This window comes from Falco cherrug, chromosome 7 (genome assembly GCF_023634085.1).
Source record: "Falco cherrug isolate bFalChe1 chromosome 7, bFalChe1.pri, whole genome shotgun sequence".
NCBI lineage: Eukaryota > Metazoa > Chordata > Aves > Falconiformes > Falconidae > Falco > Falco cherrug.
Genome location: NC_073703.1, coordinates 17,434,570 through 17,453,951, shown reverse-complemented (window position 1 = coordinate 17,453,951; position 19,382 = coordinate 17,434,570). Strand labels below are relative to the sequence as shown.

Below are 19,382 nucleotides of genomic sequence, written 5' to 3'. Positions count from 1 at the left end.
TTTGTGGATTGCTATAGCATTGTTTGTCCAGCTGATGGTCTAGGAAACAGGAGATGTTCCACCTTACGGCTTACTCAGCATCCTAAGTGCTGAGTAAGGTTGAAAATGTTTTGGCTACCACCAGTCGCTAGGCCCTATATATTTCTAAAGATACGGTTCTTTCTATGCTTTCTATAATAAAACTGTTAGAAGAGACTGTCAAAGGTATTGTGTTTAGAATTGCCTTTCTGATAGTGTGCCCAGACAGGTAGTGATACTAATTCTAGTGCAAAGCAAAAGTTTTCTGTATAAAGTTATCTATATATTATATATATTTATTGAAGTATTTTCCGGGGGGGGGCGGGGAGTAGACTTCGCTCCTGCAGTTGAGAACTAACTTGAAGAATATTCCGTGGCATGTGGAATATTAGGGAGCACGTGAACATAGGTGGCATGTGAGAGCAAACTGGGGTACCACCACTGACTCCAGGATTTTTACACTTAGTTCTTTGTATGTGAGTACTGAGGCTTAGAAAGGGTAAACGAATAAGCTTTACTTACCAGCTACTCTTTGATATTGTGTTACGATTTGTCTGAAAGATCTTTTATATATACACTTGCATTAAATCCAATGAAAAATTAAAGTTGAATATTTGTGAATGGAGAGACAGACAGTGTGGACATGAAAACAAAATGTGAGAAACATTTAATTTTCATACCAGGTCCTTACATTGAGCAATGGATGTGTTAGTAATTCTCCCTGAACAATTAAAAACTTCTTGTGCCCAGAAGATCCATCTGGCCAACAGTCTGCCTGATGGTGACCTTCCATACAAGATAAGAAGGGGAGGTTTATCCAGTTGTTTTGTCTTATTCATCACACAACTAGAGGTTGATGATTCCTTGGCTTAACTACTTACATTGTGCCACAGACTCATCAGGAGTGATGCCGCAATTACTGTTCAGAGTGCTGCAAAGATAGTAACGTTCTCCACTGAGACTAAAAAAGAATGAAAGCAGAAAGATTATAGTGTTAGAAGTAAAGAAGCTGACTCTGCTTATGTTGCAGTTAAATGAATAGACAAATGTTGATGATGCCAACTCAAAAAATATTGTAGCCTTTTATCTATGGGAGATGGATTCTTAGGAGAATCTGGGCATCTTCAGTAATATGGCCAGAGTTGTTGTAATGACTAATGAAAGTCATGTAAGGCAAGTTCAAAGTAGTTTCTTTAAACTAGTTCATATGGGAGAACTCATCATGAATTGACACCTTTGTTTGGGACTGATTTGTCCAAATGAAGAAGCCTCAGGTCAAGCATAGGTGGCATGTGAGAGCAAACTGGGGTACCACCGCTGACTCCAGGATTTTTACACTTGGTTCTTTATATGTGAGTACTGAGGCTTAGAAAGGGTAAATGAATAAGAAAAAAGTTCTAAACGCCCCCCTCAAGGGGATCCTCTGTCCTGTGACTACATGAAGTGTCTGAAGGTAAGGAATATGAATGACCTTGGTATAGTAACACCTTTACTCTGTATGATCCTCACCCTATGCATAAGGCCAGCATTGCTTTGGAGAGGGTAGGCCTGACCTGTCTGCCTGCTTTGGGAGGCTATGGATACTTTTAGTGACAGGAGCTGTTCACGTGCTCCCTGAATTCAAAGCTCCAGGAAGCAGGCAGGAATTAGACTCAGGAGCGTGCATATGTGGATTGCCGATAGGAGCTGTTAGTTTAGAAGGTGCATATGCTCTTTACAGGGAGATGAAAGTGTAGCTGGTAATTTACATCCTTTCTCCTATGCAGGTTCTTTTAGTGATGGTGCTTAAGAGCTTTTTTAATTATATACCTGCTGTTTGTAACTATTTTTAACTAAATGCATGTTTGCACATATCCTGGATTGTTCATCCTTTCAGCTGAGCAAGAGTATGAGAGAGCTGTGTATTTGCATCTAACAGTGGGATCATTGTTAGTAAGACTGTTCTGCATTGCGGGTTGAGTTGGGATGATATTAGAATGAAGGACTAAAAAATGTTTTGGGGAGGTATTCCTATGAAACATCCATGACATCCTGTACAGAGATACAGATCATAATTTTACCTCTTGAGAATTTATTCTTCTGAAAACCATGCCAGGCTTTAAAAAAAGAAAAAAGTATCCCATGGTTTTATCCAATTTAAGAGATTTTCAACCCTAAATCTAGTTAAGCCTGTAAAACATTTGTTACTTAAGGTTATGAACTTAACAAGGGAGGTTTGCTGATGTGATTTAGCTCAGACAAAAGACTGTTCGATGTTATTGTTGAACAATAGATTATTTTGCAGTTACAAACACAAAATGTGGTCTTGCGATCACATTTATATCTAATTATTACCAGTTCTTCAAGCATCACCTAGGGAATTTGAAGCTTTCTCCTATGTGGTGTATGGCTAAAATTTTGGTGCAATAATTTAGAGTAAGGGCTTTTACAGAAACTTAGGGGAACTTGAAATGAAGGTCTAAGCCTTCTCTGATGGCTCTGTAGTATCCAAATGTTTCAGTATTCTTCCACAGAATGGTCTGTTTGATCATGTGCTATATACTGCTCTGACTGACTGTCATGGTAAAAGGCTATATTAAATTTTCTTCTTGCTTGTCTTTTAATCATTAAAGTAATTAAATCAGGCTTTCTAAATTCAGAAATGACTTTGTACTAACTAAACATCTAACTTGTAGCAAGTTCTTAGTTTTATCTGTAGAAGCTACAACAAAAAAAAAATGCAATTTCCTAGTAGATAAAGGTGTTGTGTTCACGGTATAAGTTTAAGATGTACTATTTGAAATCTGAGATTTTTGTGGAACTTGCTAACAATATTTTATGCTCATAAACCAGTTTGAAGCCCCAACACAATTTCATTTATCTTTATATTCTAAGCTTTATAGAGTCTGCAAAAGTGTCCATCTGTTCAGCTGAGATTGCTTCAAATAGTGAGTGGTCAGAGAGACTTAGCTGATAAAGGTCAAAGGAGCCTCTTGACCCTGTGATACTTGCCAAAGCAATTGGAGCATAGGGACTGATATACAGTTAGATATAGCTTGCTAACGCGATCTCCACTTTAATTGGTAATGATAGCAGGAATACACAGTAAAGTCATTGCTGAAAGAAAACAAAAAGTATCCAATATAGTAATTTATTACCAGTCAGTGGGTTTCACACACTAGGTTGTTTTACCCCTGCAGTGGTCAGAGAAAGCAAAAAGGTACTCTAACACTTAACTGAAAATGGATGCCCTGCTGCTATCAGAGATGCATGGTGGTCAAATGATTGCCTGTGCCATTAGCTTGGTAATGTTTTCTCTATTGTAAACTCAGCTCCCCATGTTCTTCCTGTGCATCAGCTGCAGATTGAAGGCTTTCTCGTTTGTCTTCTATTTGTGCTGCCAATCATCAAGCTGCTGTCCACCAAGCACGTTTCAAGGAGGCAATTTTTTTTTACTACTATCGACTACCATCTTTAGCAACTGAGGGCTCAGAGGATTTAGAAATGAATTTAATGCTTTAATTTACACCGTGCCAGCCATTTTGTGCATTGTTTATGTATTTGTTTTCTGAGACAATTCCAGGTTTCATATTTTGCAAAACTGTCTGAGATGGCACCTGCAAAGATGTACCCAAACCATAATTGTTTTTCTTATGTATGTTATATGTAATGGTACTATTTTTTCTGAGAAGGTTAAAGAGAAAAAATGTCTAAGCAAGTAAAGACATTTACTAAGCTATTCTGTATTTTAAAAAAAGCAAACCCAACCCAACCCAAACCAAACACAGTAACTCTTCCTACCATCAAGGATAAAGCATTGTGGAGAACAGAACAGAGCTGTCATTGGCAATGTAAGTTAATGCTTAAGACCTCTAGGTGTGGTAGCCATGCTTTGGTTAAAACAGTTCTTCCAGATCCATGAAGTCATAATGTAAGAGACGGGATAGGAGTAGCTAAATGACTTTTATAAGCAGCTGTGTGACATGCTTGTTTTCTGTGAGCCTAGAGCCAGGCCAATGATGAGATGTGATTCTGAGAAAAGCTGTGAGCTCTGAACTTCTAGTGATGTCCCAATGACTGGCATGATCAATAAACAGAAGATTCTTAGTCCTCAACACATTTTAATTGGCAAATTCTACTCCTCCACCCTCCTCTTTTCATTTCTGTAACCGAGTGGTTTTTTTTAAAAAAAATCCTATTTATTGCCAATATTATTGATTGCCACAGAGTTAATGAACAGTAATTGATTCAAACATGTAAATACTCTTTAAAGTTTCTATTTTCTTTGTAGTATAATTAAAGGCCAGATTACAGCAAAGACAGATGACAAAAATAAGTGTTAATTTCCTTGAAATAAGCATATTGAAATTGTATTCTCAGACTTCATTGTGATATTTCAGAAACTGTCATATTGAGGAACTTCTTAAAGACTATAAGATGCAGTTATTTTAATGATTCTATATTAGGTTTTGCTTAAAAATTCTTGTTTGGAAGGGTGAAGTACATGTACTTTGTTCATAGGATGTCTTCACTGAATACACATGAACAGACAGTAGGATGGTGGTATTGTACTGATTAAATTAGCAGATTTCTTTATAGTAAGTAAATTTTGGCAATGAACTAATTTTTCAGAGGAAATCTTTCTTATCTGACAGGCTTTTATCATGTGCTGAAGTACACTATTGTATTGGGCCTGTGTTAAAACTCAGTCTAATGACTGTCAAAATAGAAAGGTATGAATCTGCCAAAAAACCTCAGACAAATAAGAGAGAAAATCCCATGCATGCGCACACACACACAAAAAATCAGCAGCATTGCAGCTTCTGTTAATGAAAGAATCTTCCAGTGTCCTTTGATAACACTTCCATTAAGCCACCTTCACCCTCCCTCAAATCTAACTAAAATTTCACCTAAAAGTAAGTTGTTCAATTTTTGTCTTACACTTTCCTGAGCATTAAGTAGTGGATAAAGAAGGGGACAAATCTTTTTTCTAACTTGTGTAGTGTTAACGGATCAAAATACTTTGTCTCACAAGAGAAAGCTCAAAGGAACACAATTAAACCCCTTGAATGCTACGTAGTTTAAAAAATTATTAGAATCAGCAGAATAGCTCACATTTATGCTTTATACAGCATGCTTAATTCTCCAGGCACTGGCAACTTTGGGGTCTATTTTGTGTCACTTTTATCCTGTTATGTTTTGGGATAAAGTGAGAACACAATAGATAAGTAAGGCCAAAAGTCTGTAAGAAAAAATCATGCTTAATGCTGCAGGACTTGTTTTATGTAGAAGTTGATACTACCCATACTGTACGAACTGAGCAATTTATTTTCAGTGGTATCAAAGTGACATCTAGGTATATTTTGAGTCTGGTTTGCCTTCTGAATATCTACCATGTGATTTTGCCACTTTATTTCCTTTATGTAAAATGGTGTCAAGACCATTCTTGTCAAATCTGTTTTTAGCACAAAACCCACAATACGATGCATCTGGTAAAGAAAGCGGGTGTGTGGAGAAAGTACATACATATGAGGAGCCGAAACAGTATGGGAATCCCTGTGAGCTAATGGAAGTGTGTATTTTAAGTGGAATAGCGTTCCTGGAACAAGTTGTATCCCAGTGGAAAAAGGCCTTTAGGGATGAGAAGGCAACTAAGTAAAATAACACTTGAATTGTACTTCCCATGAAATTTTTATGTGATATGTCTGTCTTAAACCTGTTAAAGATAATGGCATAGGTTGATGTATTTGGGGGCCGCAGTAAGGACAGCCCCCTGCCTTCCCCTTTCCATAGACATGGGTAAATTTTCCCTTCAGTGCTAAGGTGGTTTGGTAAAGATGTGTAAAGGGAGAAGAGGAGAGGGAGAAGAACAGGCTTGTTAGTTGTGGAGCAGCAATGAATTCTATGCCAGAATAAATCAATTAAAGTGAGTCTTCAAAGTCTGTCGCTCCAGCTTTAAGTTTGCTGTCCCATCCTTTAAGAAGAATGTGAAGGTCCTTGAATGCATCCAGAGGAGGGCAACAAAGCTGGGGAAAGGGCTGGAAGGAATGTCCTGGATCTTGCTTTTTCCTGAAGGTAGAAAACTTGTTCAGCTGTGGGTCAGTCAGAGATATGATGCACAAGATGTTCGTGAGTCTCAGGGTATAATTTTCGTCTGTAGCCAGACCTCTTGCTGCTTTAAAGTTTGCAGGTGAAGGCCTCCTAGGGAGCCTTATCAAGCAGTGCACATCTGTCCAAGCAATACAAATATTCGAACTTCCAGTTGTTAAGTGGGAATGTTGTCAGCACCCAAATGGCTTTATTTTGAACAAAGGTCTAGCCTTGTTACTAAAGTATTCGGCTTCAAACTGTGATTTGCTAAGTAAAAAAAACAGTAGGCTATTTTACTTAGAGATTTGGAAAAGTTTAAATTGAGATCTAATTGATAATTACAGTAACTTCCTGAGATATACTTACTAGTTGGGTTTTTTTGTTAGGGACTAGCCAATATTTTAATGTGCTATTAGATTAATTTTGAGTTAATACATGCATACACAAAAGTGCTTCCTATTTCTTAGTTTCCAGCAAAAGTAAGTAATAAAGCTGTATCATGACAATAAACACCTGGATTTAGCCCTGAGCATGGAAATTTTTACACTTTATGAAAACATGACTTTTTACTAAAGTTTTTTTTCTTGACTGACATACACGTCCTTCCCAGTAGCTCCTTGTTAGACTTACCACTAGTGATGCACAAAAAAATAGAGGTAGCACGTTCTACTAGTTTTCAAAATTGAACTACAGCAGAGGACCTTAACATTTATAGCCATTTTAGATTCGTACATTTAGACAACACAAAAAGGGCAAAGATCATCTTTTAAAAATCTGGATAAAATGACTGAAGCTGTGAAAAGTCATACAGTTTAACCTCTCTATAATAACTTATTATTAAAGTATTAAAATATATGTTATTATATATAAAATAATATATATAATTATATAAATTAAAATGAATAACTGAAAAAGTCTTCCCACTTTTTCAGCTAATTAATAAAAGTAGATGCAATATTGGTGATCGGGGGGACCTGTTAGTAGAGGGAATCAGAAAGTTGGCCATGTCAGAAACAAAATTTAAAACTAGCAGTGATAAACTCTGATGGATGGCTCTATACTGTCTTTCAAAATGATAATCAAAATATGTAGGTTATGTTCAGTACGTCATAGTGTGGTGGTCATTTAATTTACAGAATTGAAGGAAGAATCTGTATTACTAAATTATTTTTGGACGTGATCATTTGAAATTCACTGGGAGAACAGTAAGGCTTGAATGGCCTGATACTTGGATGTATTCCCTTAAGCAGTTCATGTTTGCAAGACAATCCTGTGGTAAGAGTTGTGCAAAAATTGTCAGAAAAAAAACCAAAGGGATCTTTTCATTACTGAAGCCATCGTGTTGGCAACAGGAAGGCCTCAAAGTGGGACTGTGTGGTTCAGAGACAAGTCATGCTTTGCTATTGTTATTAGTCTGGTTTTTGACAAAGAGTTATAAACCCTTAATGTGTGTACATTTGAAAAGAAAATAAGAATAATGGCAATATTTATCTGAATGTAGTAGGATTTACTGTTGTGAAATACTTCTGGAGAGTCAGAAAAGGCAGAGTACAGAATGTAAATATCTGTTAATCTGCTTTTTAGTAACACTCATCAAATGCTATTCCCAGCTCTAGTTCATGGTTAGTTTTATGGGTTTCCTTCCATTTTCTGTCATCTTCTGTTACAGAGAATAGCTTGTCCATATTTCCTAAATAGTGTTTTATGTCTAAAGCTTTAGATGTCCACCTTCCTTCAATGGAATGAAATGCCTATGGCACAGAGCTAAGATAACTTGGTAGATGCTTCTCGGATCAATGTCAATAAGCTTTCATATTGCCAATAAACATTTATTGTGGCTTCGCACACAGTAGTATCACCAGATGCCTCAACAGATTGACATTGTCACGGTATTCTCCTTTGTTTGGATGGTGATTTTCCTAAAGGTTCCTAAATGTTAATCAACCAAATTTAAATGTATAGAATAGAGAGAATGAAAATATTTCTATTAATGTTAAAGCTAGCTTGTGAATTCCAGTGTTTGCATTTCATGGGGTTCTTTCTATGTATTAGGAAACAGCATAATTAAAGATTAAATTAATCCTAGTGCTTAACTTCAATGTATTATTTTCTAAAAAGGAAAAAGGAAAGGGATAAAAAAAGACCTGAACAAGCAGTTATAATATCTTACTTTTGACTCCCTATGGAGATCTTTAAAAAAGATTATGTATTTAGCGTGCATCCTCATCTGTTGGCAGCATTGTTCTCTAAATAACAGAAAGCCAAATTATGTTGTTATCCAAAATTAAATAGTCAAATAATTTACAGGTTATAGAGAGTAAATTTTTTTCCTTGTGTTATTTGTAACTACAATGGTAACAGTTTAAAAACAGCTAATCCTATAAAGTCATAGTTTGTTACGTAAAAGGAGTTAGGTAAGGGGTGGTCTTGAATGCAGTGTTAACTCATCTTTCTCAAGTTAAAGCCATCTGCTGCCCTGTTTACAAACACTACTTGATGCTTTCTTTTAGGATTCAGCTATTTTCAACAGAAACAGTTCTTTGCTTTAGTGGAATATTTCTAATTATCACAAGAAAAATTAACGTAGTGATCTAGAAAAGTCTATATCACTTGTGATACGAAGCTGGCATAATTGTTTGCAAAAGTATCACTGGGCTGAATAGTTGCTACTTGGTACTATCTGCTTGTACATGCTTGCTTGTAAAGGTGAAATAGCTAAGACTGAACACGGTGCTGAGAGCAGAGGCTTGTGCAGGACAATGAAAACATACCAGTCATAAGCACTTAAAGAAAAGGGCAAAAGCATCAACGAGGAATTTCTCCTCTCTCACGTCTGCTGTTCCCCTAAAAGTAAAAGATACCTTTTTAATAGATACAGCAGGATACTGATATGAGATGTTGTGTCACAATCTCATAACTTTACCATTGGATGATCCTCCCATTACCTTTACGGAATGCTGCTTGCTAGTGCAGCACAGGGGTTCCTGTGAAAGTAAGTAGTTGCTCTTCTGCAAACTCACCTGGAGTCTCTCAGACAAAAAAAAAAATCAGTTTTGTCTTTATGATGGAAATTTATTGGTGTTTTCTTCAAGATTCAATTCTGTCATTTAGTTCAGTTTCTGATATGTTTAAGTTGCATGCAGAATAGGATTTTTGTTTCAAATTATAATTGGATATTTGTCATGGTTTTCCTCCTCAGAACATGAGTTCTGAAATACTAGCAGTTTCATAAAAATATCAATGACATCAAAGTCTGCAGAGCAGGAGGTTCGATGAGGTGATGTACAGATATTCCTTCCAGTAAACATTTCTGTGATGTCTGTGATTCTACCTATAAAAAAAAAAAAAAAAACAAAAAAAAAAACAAAACCACAAAAAACCCCAAACAATTTTTGAAATTCATAATGGCCAGTCAACATTTACAAAATATTTCACTTTTTTGCTTAAAAGGAATTACTGCTCCAGACTTTATTTTACGTTTTAAAATGAAGCTAAAAACTAAAGTTGAGGAGGAAAATAAGTTTTATTGAAAGAAGGTTATCCTTTTAAAATCTGAATATTTGTCATTAACTGTAACTTGTAGCAGTATTATTGCAGACTTTTCCTTGGGCGGTACATAGGTTCAGTCCTTTAATAATAGAAAAAGGAGCAAGGAAGTAGCAAAAGAGGCTGATATGCTACTGTGCCTCCCCTGGTACACTTTTCCTGCTTTCTGAAGCCCGCAGAAGCTCTGTTGTAAATTCTGTTACACTGGGTATACACAGGCACGGAAAGTTGTATGGGGAGAAGGACAGCAAGAATATGAAATATTTTTTTTCTTAATTTCCAGATGTGTATTTCTCCTCAGAACTGTATGTTCTGATGTAATGCTGGAAATCCACTCTTGCAAGTGGATCTTAATTGGAATATGGAATCTGAGGTAACTTGCTGCATGTCCTCTCCCTAAGGATTCAGAAATTGGCTGGCATAGGCGGCCAAGACAGAATGTCTGTCCTGAAGTATTCATGGGAAACTAGGAGTGGGGGAAAAGCAAGTATGGCGTGTTTCTCATATAGAGAAATATCTCAAGGACTACAGGGCAGATTTTGGAATTTCCCCCTCTTGACTTTTTCATCCTTAGGCGCTTATTTCTGCCTGCATGTATCCTCCATTCACATGGATTTATATGAATATTTTTCTTTTTGTATTTATTCGTGTTCTCTCCTTTCCACAGGTTCCGCTTAGCAAGTATCTAATCTATAGAGGTTATGTCCTAGTAGAAAAGACTTTCTTATCTTAGTTTATCATCTCAAATATTGCATTCTTTTTGTAGGCTTAGACTATATTCTGTCTAAGATTCTAATGTCCAGGACAGTTTATTTTTGATGGGCATTTGTGGGGCAAGTTCTTCTGTGATATCTGTATAAGGAGCTGATTTTTAATGTGTCCAAAAACATTCCCCTCAGAAGTTTGTCACAGCATAGTACCAATCCTATGCCAAGGACACTGGCAAAATAAAATTATTTCTGATTCTAAAAGATGAAAGCTTTTATTCTGCATGGTGATTTATCATTTAACGAATGAAACTACAAGAGTAAAACTGAGTTTAAAAGAAAATTTAAGATTATTTTGACTATTTCCTCATGTTGATCAGCTGACACTATTATAGATCATCATCACTGGGTTACTGTTACTGTATTTTAACATGCCAGTTCAAAGTTGTGAGTAACTGTAGCTGTTCTCAGATCTTTTCAGACAGATTTTAGGAAAAACTACTTTCTTTGGGTATTAATTAACAGCAGTAAGCAGATGTGTATTTATACCAGCACAATTAACACTTTAGTATGTGGAACTGAAATGCTCTGCAAATCTTTAAAGCTGTTGAAGTATGGTGAATTCTAGAAAGATCCAGATTGGAAATAGGGGTGACATAAGGTGAAATCAGATGTTCACAAACATTGTAGTAGCTCTGTAGCCTTTTTCTTTCAATTATTTTCATCTATGGTAACTAATTTTGTAACTGGAGATGTAATTACTTGTGACTATAATTTATTGTTGCTGATAAAGTATGTGTGACAGCTTAGAATTAAGTAACTTTAAGATAGTTTTGCGTATTTTGAAATGGGAAAAGGCATAGTCCCCATCTCAGGCACATACCAGATTGCTACAAGGCATATAGATTCTCAAGGCTTGCAAGAATTTTGCAGCATCATAGGATTTGTGTTTCCCTAGCTTTATTTTTGAAAAAAAGCTGTATTCTTCAAAACTTTCCTCTAAATATCTTCCAGCTTGAAATGAGACCTAGCAGAAGTAGTACCAGCCTAGAGTTTTAGCAAAGATGTATGCAATCTACAGTGTGGCTGTATAATTGAAGATGTTATAAGGAGCCTGTATTTTAGTGTTTACAGGGCTCTGTGTATCTTAAGCTATTAAAAAAAAAAAAAAGCTGAACTTTTTCTTTAGTAAGAAGTGAATATATAATCAAGTTGAAATGAATGGAGTTAATAGGTTTGGTCTGTTCCATAAGCAATTCTATGCTTATATCTTGAAAACTGCAAAACACTATGGATTTTTGTTTAGACACTTCATATTTTTCTTTCAGTTAACTGATACCAGCTGCATCTACCAGCCTTTTACTATTTTACCAGTTAAGACAAAATGGAGCAATGCAAACTTTCATATTCTCTTATTTGATCTGGAAAAACTTGAGGAGCTTCTGCTGTCATCTCAACTCAATGGATTAAAGTCATCGAATTCATTCCACAGCTATGACATTCTAGAAAGAGCCAAAAGTACTACTGAGAAAAGGGCGCTGACATTAAAAAGAATTAAAACTGCTGGCTCCATATCTCCAGTGGATGGGCAAGTAGATACTGTTAGTTCAAACCAGGTCTGTAGGGATAATAGTGCAGCTAGGCCTTTGGAAGAAAGTGGTGGCATGAAAAGGCAAAAAAAAATGAAGAGTTCAAGAAAGATTAGAATGCAGCCATCAACTAACATTGATGTGAATGTCACCACTGATACAGCTAAACTGCTTTTGTCGTGTCTCTTACCGTGGGGTGTAGATAAAGAAATAGACAATCTTTGTGTTAGACGCTTAGATATCTTGATGCTTCAGTGTCCTGTTTCTTTTGGACTTGTGTCAAATGAAAACCACCTATCACTAATGTTGCCAGGATGGAAATGTACTGATTGTTGTGTGCTAGAAGAATGTGCAGTAATCAACTTGTTTTCAAAGAGAGTGCTTGATTTATCAAACAAGTACCTTGCTGCAACTGAAGGACAAACTGGCATGAAGGATGGACCCGAGAATAACGTTTATGGAACAAAGGGATTGGAAACAGTATTCTTCTTATTTAGCAGAATAGCTTTAATCAACAGGATAATTAACATACCTTCAACAATTACAGGTGAAATTGAGAGGTAAGAACCTTTTCATTATGAGTCTTTACTTCCTTTATAGTGGTTAAAAAGTGAAAAATGAGAATCAGACATTTCTCTTAAATACAGACTTTTGCAATGCAGTTTACGTTCTTTCTCTAGGGCTTTTTTCAGAGGATGTTCTTTGAACAAATGAAGACTGGGATAAAGTTAAGTGTTTTTATATTTTTCTATTTAGCAGATTAGAACTGATGCCAGAATGCTTTTTCAACAGAACAAGACCTGAAATTGTCCAGGTTCACACCCTGTTTTTCTGGAGATCACTCTTTTCCTCACAGTTTAAACTAAGTAGAATAATGAGGTCTGTTCAGGCACATTGGGAGGTGTGCATGAAGCACATTTGTGCTGTTTTAACTTCCGCTCTCTGTAAGCAATATAATTCCTTTACCGCGAAATCCTTGGCTTACTGATGATTAAAACATGAGACAAAACAAGTCTGTCCTGGTTATGCTATCTAAAAAGTACAATGCCCCCAGTAATAATGGCAGCTACTGGGAATGAATGCCTCATCAGTCCTTAGATTGTGAGAACCATCCCAAATAACATTTATGCTACTCAAAACAAATTTATTGACTAAATGCTTTTTTCAGCATTATAGGAAAAATAGCATGTGCAATGTTACTTGACCAAGCCAAATAGAACATACTAATCAGGCAATGCATATTGTCTACAGACTTTTGTTGTTCAGCAAACCTAGGTTGGTCTGTATTTAGCATTTTAGGGACAATTAACTTCAGTGTTGGTGATGCTATGGCCCTGAGGCAAGAAGGGGAACAAAGAATATTGATCCTGATGCTGCAAATACCTGTGCATCTTCCACAAAGCTCTAAGCATTCAGCATATCTCAAGAGATATGCACAATCCTGCAGGTCAAACACGTTTCTCAGTTACTTTTACTGCTAATCACATTGCTTACTGGTCCGTATTTGACACAAGCTTTTATATTAAAGGTTGTTTTCAGGATTCCAGCTTGAACATGAAGTCCTTTCGATGCAAGACAGGACTTTATGCTTGCATTGTGTCTTACAGTACTCTGTTGGAAAGACACTGTGTAATTGAAGTTAGTCATCATACCAGTATTGAACTTTTTTCCCAGACATACACATCCTGCTTTTGGAATATATCTCCCATAAAGTTATAAGTATTAAAGTTGTTGCAAGAAAAAATGCACATTTTTTTTTTTAAACTGTACTACAAATTTTTATTCAGGAAATGTAAAGCCATAAAAGCTAGCATCTCTTGTAGAACTATATATTTTTTTGTGCAAAAGATGGGAAAAAATTGCCATAAATTTTCATCACAAAAAGGCTATGAATTTTATTCAAAGACTCTGAAATGTTTTATTTGGGATTATGCCATGTTTTGGTTTAGATTGCCTTTTTTTCCAGAGCTGAAGACTATACTTATTTATAGATGTCTTGTAGCTAAGTTTTAGTTTGATGCCATTTGTGATGTTTTAACATGGGCTGCTGCCTCCTAATGGCCTCATTTGGATAAAAGCAGTTGAGCTGTATTGGTTCTCTTCTTGAATCTTTTTGTTTGTTTATGGGGTTTGGTGTTTTTTTTTGTTGTGGGTTTTAGTTTTGCTTTTTTTCCCAGAGCTCCATAGTTTCCTCTTGAGTTCTTAAGCAGCCACTGCTAGCGCTATGGGTCTGTACAGAGACAGCACACAGTTCTTCTTCCTGCACACACTTGCCTGCTTCTGAGGGTGTACTTTCTTCATCCTGCATCTCTTACACATTCAGAAAATAAACAGACAAATAGCTGCAATTTTTATGTTATTGAAGGTTAAATTGTTCTTTCATAGGGAACTTGATCAGAACTAGACTGTATTTGCTGTGTTTTATCAACACAGACTTCAGGTTTTAGTCACCTGGACATTTTCCTCTCTGCTGCGCTGGACAGGACATGGTTTTTTTTCTCATTATGGCTCTGTCCCGTAATAGCACAGAGTTTATCTTTTCCCCTACCCTCCAAGAACTGTTTCAGAACTTCAGACGTGTCAGTCATAATTAACTTTATTTTTTTCCCAATAAATAAAGGTAAGAGCAGTTGAGATATGTGAACAATTTTGTGCTGTTTTCTAACCTCTGTAAAACTGCATATGTCCCTCTGCAGTCAAGAACCATCATTTTCACATAGAATCAAAGTTGTGTGGGCAGAAACAACAAGCCAGCATTACTGTGTTAGCATTAGTGGGAGAAGTGGATTAAAGCCATGGGAAAGAATTTCAGTGCTTCAGACACTTAAAAAAATAAAATACTGATCTTTTTATTACGTGATGTTTAGTACGTGTTGTACTTTCACGTGATAATATCATCGTGTCTGAGTATTAAGGCACGGTTTTGCTATCTGAAATTGCTATCTGAATGTATCCATACTTTCTGTATTGCCTCAAAACCAGTTATGTGTATGCAAAGTTATCTCCCTCTCTCCACCTAGGGAAAAAGCTCAGTTTCCTGTGAAATTCCCTGTACTTCTTCCCCAGTAATAAGCGTAGCATGAATAGGACTTGACCTGTTTGCCGCTATCTTAGGATTCAGCCATTTCACCTCTTCCTTTTGCAAGTAATTGGGGTCAGAATCAACTGTCGTGATCTGTGTTTATTCATTAACTCTTTTAATATGATTTATATATCTTTTTCACCACTTATTCTTTATTCAGGCTTTTCTTTCTTATGATGAGCTGTTAAAATAATGTACTTCTGCCTAATTAAAAGTTTGGAAGAAACCAAACAAATGTTTTGTCTGGTTTGCCTTCTAAATGAACAGTATGTAGCCAGATGTCTTGGGGCAGTTGGTTTAGCTAAAACTACTGCATGCTCAAGGAAAAAAACTACGTATTGAATTCTAATTCATCAGAGCATTCATGGAAGGAGTTAGTAAGACAGGTTTCACAGCTGGTAAGTGTCCTAGTCTCCTAAGTATTACTGCAGTACAGATAGCTCTTACTAATTCAGTTACTAATATGAAAGAGAAAATGCATTCTGATCTCCTCTCAGTAGCTTATTTGTCAGCAAAGCCATGAATGTTTCTCCATTTTGTGAAAGCTTACTTTCTATTAGTACAGTGGTACAAACTCCAAAGCTTTTAAACTTTTTAAATTTAAAACAGGAGAAAGAATATCTGAACAGATTATCCAGTGACTACAACACTTGCTTAATATGTATGGGGCTGACGTTCATATTCTGCCTACTTTGTTGGAGAATGGGCAGTGGCACAGTGTCTAGCTACTGGTTTAATAATTTTGCAGTTCCAGCTTTCTTCTGTTAATGCTGGCCCACTTTGCATGCAGCAATGAAATATTCATTGGGCTGTAAGGACAATCATTTTAGTGTCAGTCAGCTATGGCCTTGATCTGAGGAATGTGATGGTAAAGTTTAAATTGCTGCTCTTTGGCATATCCAATGATTTTGCTGTTACAAGAGAGTGAAAGGAATTTCTTTATTGTTAAATAAAATATATACATCGAATATGGAGAGTCAGAACTGGAAAAATGCATTTGTTCAATTCATAGACTATTGGGTATTTTTGGATGAGTCTAATATTCTCATTTTGGGCAGAAATTCTGTCTTTGTCACTATATATATTGTTCTACTTAAACCATGAGTTTGACAGATCATCATTTCCCAATGAAAAATATTTGATTGAAAAACTCTTGACTAGTTGCTATCACAAGTTTTCAGCTCATGGTTTGATAACTCAGTAAGTTTCAGGTTATAGTATTTCTGTGAACTATTAGCTATTTGATTGGATAAATAGACTCTGGAATGTGAAAACAGTGAACAGCGAATTACATTCTTGCAGCACACCTTATCAAACCAGTACTACTCTGTTTTTTCTGGGTTGTTTGTTTCTTTTTAAAGAAAGAAAAATCAATATTTTTTAACATAATTTGAACATCTCAACAAAAACATGTTCATAATCCAAAAAAAAAATCAAGTATGAAAAACATGGCTTTGGAAAAACTTGGACCTGAGTCTTTAAGCGGTTGTTTGTAAATGTGTTTGTACATCTGCTGAGGTTTTCACAACTTGACCCAGACTGTGAAAATCAAGGAACCTGCAGTAAAATGTGTCAGATTATAAAGTGGGACAGAAACAGGAAGAAGCTAGTAAGAAAAGATCTTCAAAGAATTTGTTTTCTCCTGCCATTTGAGATTCGGATCTGTAACTTAGAGCTCTCAAGCTGTAAGCTTTCAGAGATTTAGTATTGCAAGGCTTTTGAATGTTGTTACTTACTGTTGTTTGTAGTGAATTTGAAAGGTGAAATATATTATTTTTAAATGACAACTAAATATAGTCTGTTCAGGGTCACTACAGGAATGTATTTAAAAGAAACAGTTTAAACTAGTGGACGGGTTTGGAGAGGTTTTTCACTTCCTTTCCCCTCTATCCATATCTTTTGTCTTCAAGGGTTAGGTTGCCGAGTTCATCCATGACAAAGTACTGAAAAGCAGTAGATACACACACTAACTAGCCTCCTAAATTGTAACAGTCTACTGAAATCCCAAGTATTGCAATAATAATCTAAATTATTTACCACCATGGAATAATGGAAGCCTATAAAATAAAGCTGCGAGTTTCCCTTGAACTTTTTTCCAACATAATAGAAAACACAGCAAAAGTCCTTTGTGAAAATGTTTTGATTCAGTTCTTCGTCTGTGTCTTTGTTTATTTAATACAACGTAAAAGTAAACTATAGTAAGTTTTGAGCCAAATGTAAAGTCCCTGCATATAGATGGTACTTTTCAGTATTTGTGTACCTATGAATGTTTCAATACCAAGTTGTGGGCAAAAGAATGCAAGTGACTTTTGAAGAGAAGCTAAATTGTAGTTGATAGCAATTGATAGTAGAGTACCTACCTTAAAAAAACCTACCTTAAGACATAAGATTTTTGTAAGTACGTTCAGATTTTGTTTAATAATTTCATATCCTTTTAGTCCACAGAAACCAGAACCTCTATATGACAAGTGGCGAAATGTAGAAGCAGGAACACCTTCATTTCCCAGTTTTTATGGCGAGTTATCAAGCAGTAAGTATATGGAGGAGTGGCAATATTAGCTTCTAAATATTATTTTTTGCATGCTAAAATGCATCATTTAATTTCAATAATGAAAAAAAAAATCCCTATATTCTCTAGCTTTGAGCAGGTCCACTTTGCAAATACAGAATCTGGATTATTCTGTTGTTTTCTTTTGTGAATATCACAAAAGCATGTAAACAAAATGTTGATTATTACATAACACTGAAATCAAGGATATTTTTTCTGTGACAGCAATACATTGATCTGAGTTTCTAAACATGTTTTCTAGCAATCTGAAAAACAGAAATTTACTAAGACAAATACTGTTGCCTCCCCCCTCCCCTATCTCCCTCATCACCATTACATGCCTGTGCGATGATATATACGGCCCTTCAAGCAAACTGTTGCCTTAGTAATACAAGAGTCTTCTTGACTGTTCAATAATGCCCTTAGACTTTTGGCTTGGGGAAAGAATAAAGTAATCTTTTCACGTTAATGTCCCACAGGCAATTGTTCACCAGTCTTGGCTTTGCAAGCCAGTCTGAGTTTATGTTTACAGTATGTAAGTAACCAAAGAATGTTTAAATAAAACCCGGAACAGAATACGGCTCTTTGTCAGTATGCGTTAACTAACAAATATAGTGTTCCTGTTATAGGCTAGATCCTGTCTAGACTGATCACACAAATGCTTTCAAGTCAAGTCTTGACCCTCTGCTATGTAAATAGCCTTCATGTCCCTATCTAAAATCAGGTTTTAGTGTACCTTTTCTTCTGTTGCTCATATTCACCATAACTGTGGAATGGCTTGTTGGAAGAAAGATGGAACATAAGGTCAGGTGACAATAGAAAATAAGTAGGTGAAGGGTGGGGAAATGGTGTAGAGGTAACTAAAGTATTTGTGGACATAAAAATAGCTTTACTGAGTGACCTAAAACTTCTGAGGTAATGTAACTTGTATCCCGTATCTCCTATTTGCAAATTAAAATCTTCCGTAGGAATTGCAGCGCTCTCAGATGTTTTAGGAATGACCAGTTCTTTAGCATCGAGGACATACTGGACAGTAGAACAGGCAATGCTAAAACTTGATTCTGCTGATGTTTCTGGACTTTCTGTACATATTTACATGTGTGCAAAGAGATGGGAACAAAACCAAATTTAAATAGGAGGTTTTAATGCTTTTTTGCATACAGAGACATGAAACTTAAGTACTGCAACAGAGGACAAGGATAAATGATAGGTACCATGTTGGCTGTACTGTTCTTCATCAGCGGGCACACTTGCTGAAAGACTGTTTTGTGTTTAAACCAGAGTTAGCCTCAGGTTGGTTCTTGAATCAGTAAGAACTATAAAAGCTATTAATTCACATTGGCGTTGCTTGACTCTTTCCTCGCATCCAAGATTTTGGTGACCTGGTTCTGTCCCACAGGGGAAACTCAACTGTAAACTCAGTAGGTTCATACTAAAGAAATTAGTTGTAAATTGTGGGGTGTAGGTTTGAAATAATAACATTGAGGTTCGACACAGCAAAGTTTCCAAAATGGGAGAGAAAAGAAAACAGCATAATTCTTCCTGATATATAAAGAAATCACATAAAACTCAAATTAAAACATGAGAAATGGAGAGGTTAATCTTTGACTGATCAGTTCTGTGTCTCTTATTTTGTCATCCCTTTTTATGTTTTCGTATTAGCCTTTACATTTTGTATTATGGTAACATGCCATGTCAGCTGACAGAGATAGAAAATAAAACATTTGCTTTTATCTCATCTTTCTGTAAAATTATATTAAATGCTCTAGTTTTCTTTTTTCCTTTTTCATTCTTTTTTTATCATACTTGTGTGTATGTTTCTA

The 19,382-nt window shown here is 35.9% G+C and overlaps 1 protein-coding gene across 2 annotated transcripts in view; it reads left to right on the top strand.

The window, feature by feature from the left end:
• The window catches only part of WDR72 (WD repeat domain 72), a 129,061-nt gene that overhangs the window by 56,596 nt on the left and 53,083 nt on the right, over positions 1-19,382 (top strand). For both annotated transcript variants that reach the window (XM_005435496.3, XM_027800146.2), the window contains 2 exons: positions 11,669-12,489; positions 17,450-17,541. In XM_005435496.3, the coding sequence (XP_005435553.1) occupies positions 11,669-12,489; positions 17,450-17,541 (913 nt within the window). The remainder of the gene's footprint in view (positions 1-11,668; positions 12,490-17,449; positions 17,542-19,382) is intronic.